The sequence below is a fragment of the Capricornis sumatraensis genome, chromosome 8 (genome assembly GCF_032405125.1).
Source record: "Capricornis sumatraensis isolate serow.1 chromosome 8, serow.2, whole genome shotgun sequence".
Classification (NCBI taxonomy): Eukaryota; Metazoa; Chordata; class Mammalia; order Artiodactyla; family Bovidae; genus Capricornis; species Capricornis sumatraensis.
In genome coordinates, this window is record NC_091076.1 from 23,981,008 (window position 1) to 23,984,232 (window position 3,225).

At 43.4% G+C, this 3,225-nt stretch overlaps 1 protein-coding gene across 1 annotated transcript; it reads left to right on the plus strand.

Annotated features, from left to right (window-relative positions):
* The first annotated feature begins 777 nt into the window (after positions 1-777).
* On the plus strand, positions 778-1,767 carry LOC138083500 (olfactory receptor 10G4-like). Its single transcript, XM_068977353.1, has one exon. It carries the CDS (start codon positions 778-780, stop codon positions 1,765-1,767), a length of 990 nt encoding a protein of 329 aa, XP_068833454.1.
* Positions 1,768-3,225: the final 1,458 nt, after the last annotated feature.

The following is a 3,225-nucleotide window of genomic DNA, read 5'->3' on the forward strand; positions in this document are numbered from 1 at the left end:
CCTCATGAAAAACTGTCTAAAAGAAGACAAGCATGAGGCCAGCAGTGTTGTGAGAGTTGCCATTTTCTGGATCATATGTGAGGTTGTAGGGATTCTGGATGGAGTTTAGATTCTTAAGCTGCTCTGAACTTACTCCAAAAACTGTAAGACAGTAATTTGAATTGCTTTATGCTACTAAATTTGTGGTATTCACTGGAAGGAATGATGCTGAAGTTGAAGCTCCAATACATTGGCCACCTGATGCAAAGAGCTAACTCATTGGAAAAGACCCTGATGCCGACAAAGATTAGCAGCAGGAGGAGAAGGGGACAACAGAAGATGAGATGGTTGGATGGCATCATTGACTCAATGGGCATGAGTTTGAGCACACTCTGGGAGATGGTGCAGGACAGGGAAGCTTCATGTGCTGCAGTTCATGGGGTCGCAAAGAGTCAGACACGACTTAGTGACTGAACAACAATAACAATGATGCCTCAATAAATATATGCAATGGATTTCTTGTACTTTCATCTGCATATGTGTATATATATATATATATATATATATCTCAATTTGTGTGTGTGAGAGAGAGACAGAGAGAGAGAGACAGAGAGAGGCACAGAGGATGATAATGAAGGTATTCTATGCAGAAACAATCACAACATTGTAATTAACCCCTAATTAAAAATAAAATTTAAAAAGAAAAAACAAAGAAGTTTCGTAATAAAGTGGAGTATAATTTTAGAATTATGCACCATGTATAATACAGTTTCTACGTAGAGAATAGTTCTCAATTAAATGCTGGATGCTCTTGATGTTCCCATAGGGAGAAAGAGAGAGCAAAAGCCTGGAGAAACGACAAACATGAGCCTAGTAACAACGTTCATCCTCACGGGCCTTTCCCATGCACTAGAGCTGGACACGCTCCTCTTTGGAATCTTCCTGGTGATCTATGTCCTCACTGTGATGGGGAACCTACTCATCCTGCTGGTGATTATAGTGAATCCTCACCTGCACACCCCCATGTACTACTTCCTAACCAACCTGTCCTTCATTGACATGTGGTTCTCCACGGTCACTGTGCCCAAAATGCTGATGACCCTGGTGTCCCCAGAAGGCAGTCCTATCTCCTTTCCCAGCTGTGTGGCCCAGCTCTTCTCCTTCCACTTCCTGGGCAGCACCGAGTGCTTCCTCTACACCGTCATGGCCTATGACCGCTTCCTGGCCATCAGTCACCCTCTCAGGTATGCCAGCATGATGAGTGGGAAGACGTGTGTTCTCCTAGCCACAACCACATGGCTCAGTGGCTCTGTGCACTCTGCTGTCCAGACCACACTGACGTTCCGTTTGCCCTTCTGTGGACCCAACCAGATCCAGCATTACTTCTGCGATGCACCACCCATCCTCAAACTGGCCTGTGCAGACACCTCTGCCAATGAGTTGGTGATCTTTGTCAACATTGGGGTGGTGGCTTCAGGCTGCTTTCTTCTGATAGTGCTGTCCTACGTGTCCATCGTCCATTCCATCCTGAAAATCCGCACGTCAGAGGGAAGATGGAGAGCCTTCCAGACCTGTGCCTCCCACTGCACTGTGGTTCTTTGCTTCTTTGTTCCTTGTGTTTTCATTTATCTGAGACCAGGCTCCAAGGAGGCTATGGACAGGATTGTGGCTGTTTTCTACACTGTGATGACGCCCCTTCTGAACCCTGTGGTCTACACCCTGAGGAACAAGGATGTGAAGAAAGCTCTGTTGAAGCTTAAAGACAAAACAGTGTATTTGCAGAGCTAGTAATCTCTGTAATGTACACTCGCTCATTTAACAAATATAGTAATAGAATAGTACAATGAAACATAGAAATGTAATATAGTATAGTACAATGGCACCCCACTCCAGTACTCTTGCCTGGAAAATCCCATGGACGGAGGAGCCTGGTGGGCTGCAGTCCATGGGGTCGCTAAGTCGGACATGACTGAGCAACTTCACTTTCACTTTTCACTTTCATGCATTGGAGAAGGAAATGGCAACCCACTCCAGTGTTCTTGCCTGGAGAATCCCAGGGACGGGGGAGCCTGGTGGGCTGCGGTCTATAGGGTTGCACAGAGTTGGACACGACTGAAGTGACTTAGCAGCAGCAGTGCAATATACGATTTTATCAGTGTGAAATATTTTATGTATACAGTTCTCAGTATTAATCTTTATCAAAACTTCTTAGGGGAATTTGTTTCAAGGATATTTTTGAAATTGAAAAAATTACAAAATTTTTATTTATGATAAACGTTAAATTTTGATCTATGAAGTCATTTCTCTGCAACATGTTTATTTTACTTTTTCCTCTAATTGTATTCATATATAATTGACATATAACATGATTTTTACCTCTTTAAAGAGTGAATATTAAACTTGGATCTTGGATGTAGAATAGTGAGCTATTTATATATACCTAATGTGCTTTTTTCTTTATGTCTTATGCACACAAATTGAGGACACTGCTCAAGAACAGCAACAATTATCAGAGGTCACTTACTGATCAATACAGCTGTGCACCTGTCTCCTCAGTTTTTTTGTGTGGCTGCATGTGTGTGTATGTGTGTGTGTGCGCACACCTGCGTGTGTGTTTGCATGAAGGTCCCAAGGTAACTGCCCTGCTTCCCATGACATCTTGACCCTGGTCAGTGCTCCCACACTGAAAGAGTCCCACACATCTGAGAGGATTGTTTTTACTCCAGGTAAGTCTCAGGACAAGCTATGGATCTGAGAGGCACCTTTCAGAGACTAGGAACCATCACCACCTTCATAGAGTCCTGAAGTTTCTCAGGTTTGGTCAGTGTGATCAGGAGGAAGCTACCATCAGACACCTCCAGTCTCCATCACATAATCTGACCTTAAATCGCTGTATTAATGGACCAGATGCTCATGTTCAGCACAACTATTCTATGCTGGGTCATTTCACTATGGATGGTGATGAAGGTCATGCTGCACAGAGAGCACCTTCTCTCAATATTTCAGAGTCTTGGAAATTCCGATTCACCAAACCTCAACCTGCTCTAGGAAAAGGACACTCTACTTTGTAGGCTGGAGCCAAGGGTGCTTCCCATTTAGAGAGAAAGTAGAAAAATTAATGTGTAATTAAATCACTTGGCATCATGGGATTTCAACATATTTCTTTCACAAGTTAGAAAAATCAGGCCTAGTAAAGACAAAACACCCTAAAAGCCCCCCAGTGCATAGCTACACAGCCCATACAAG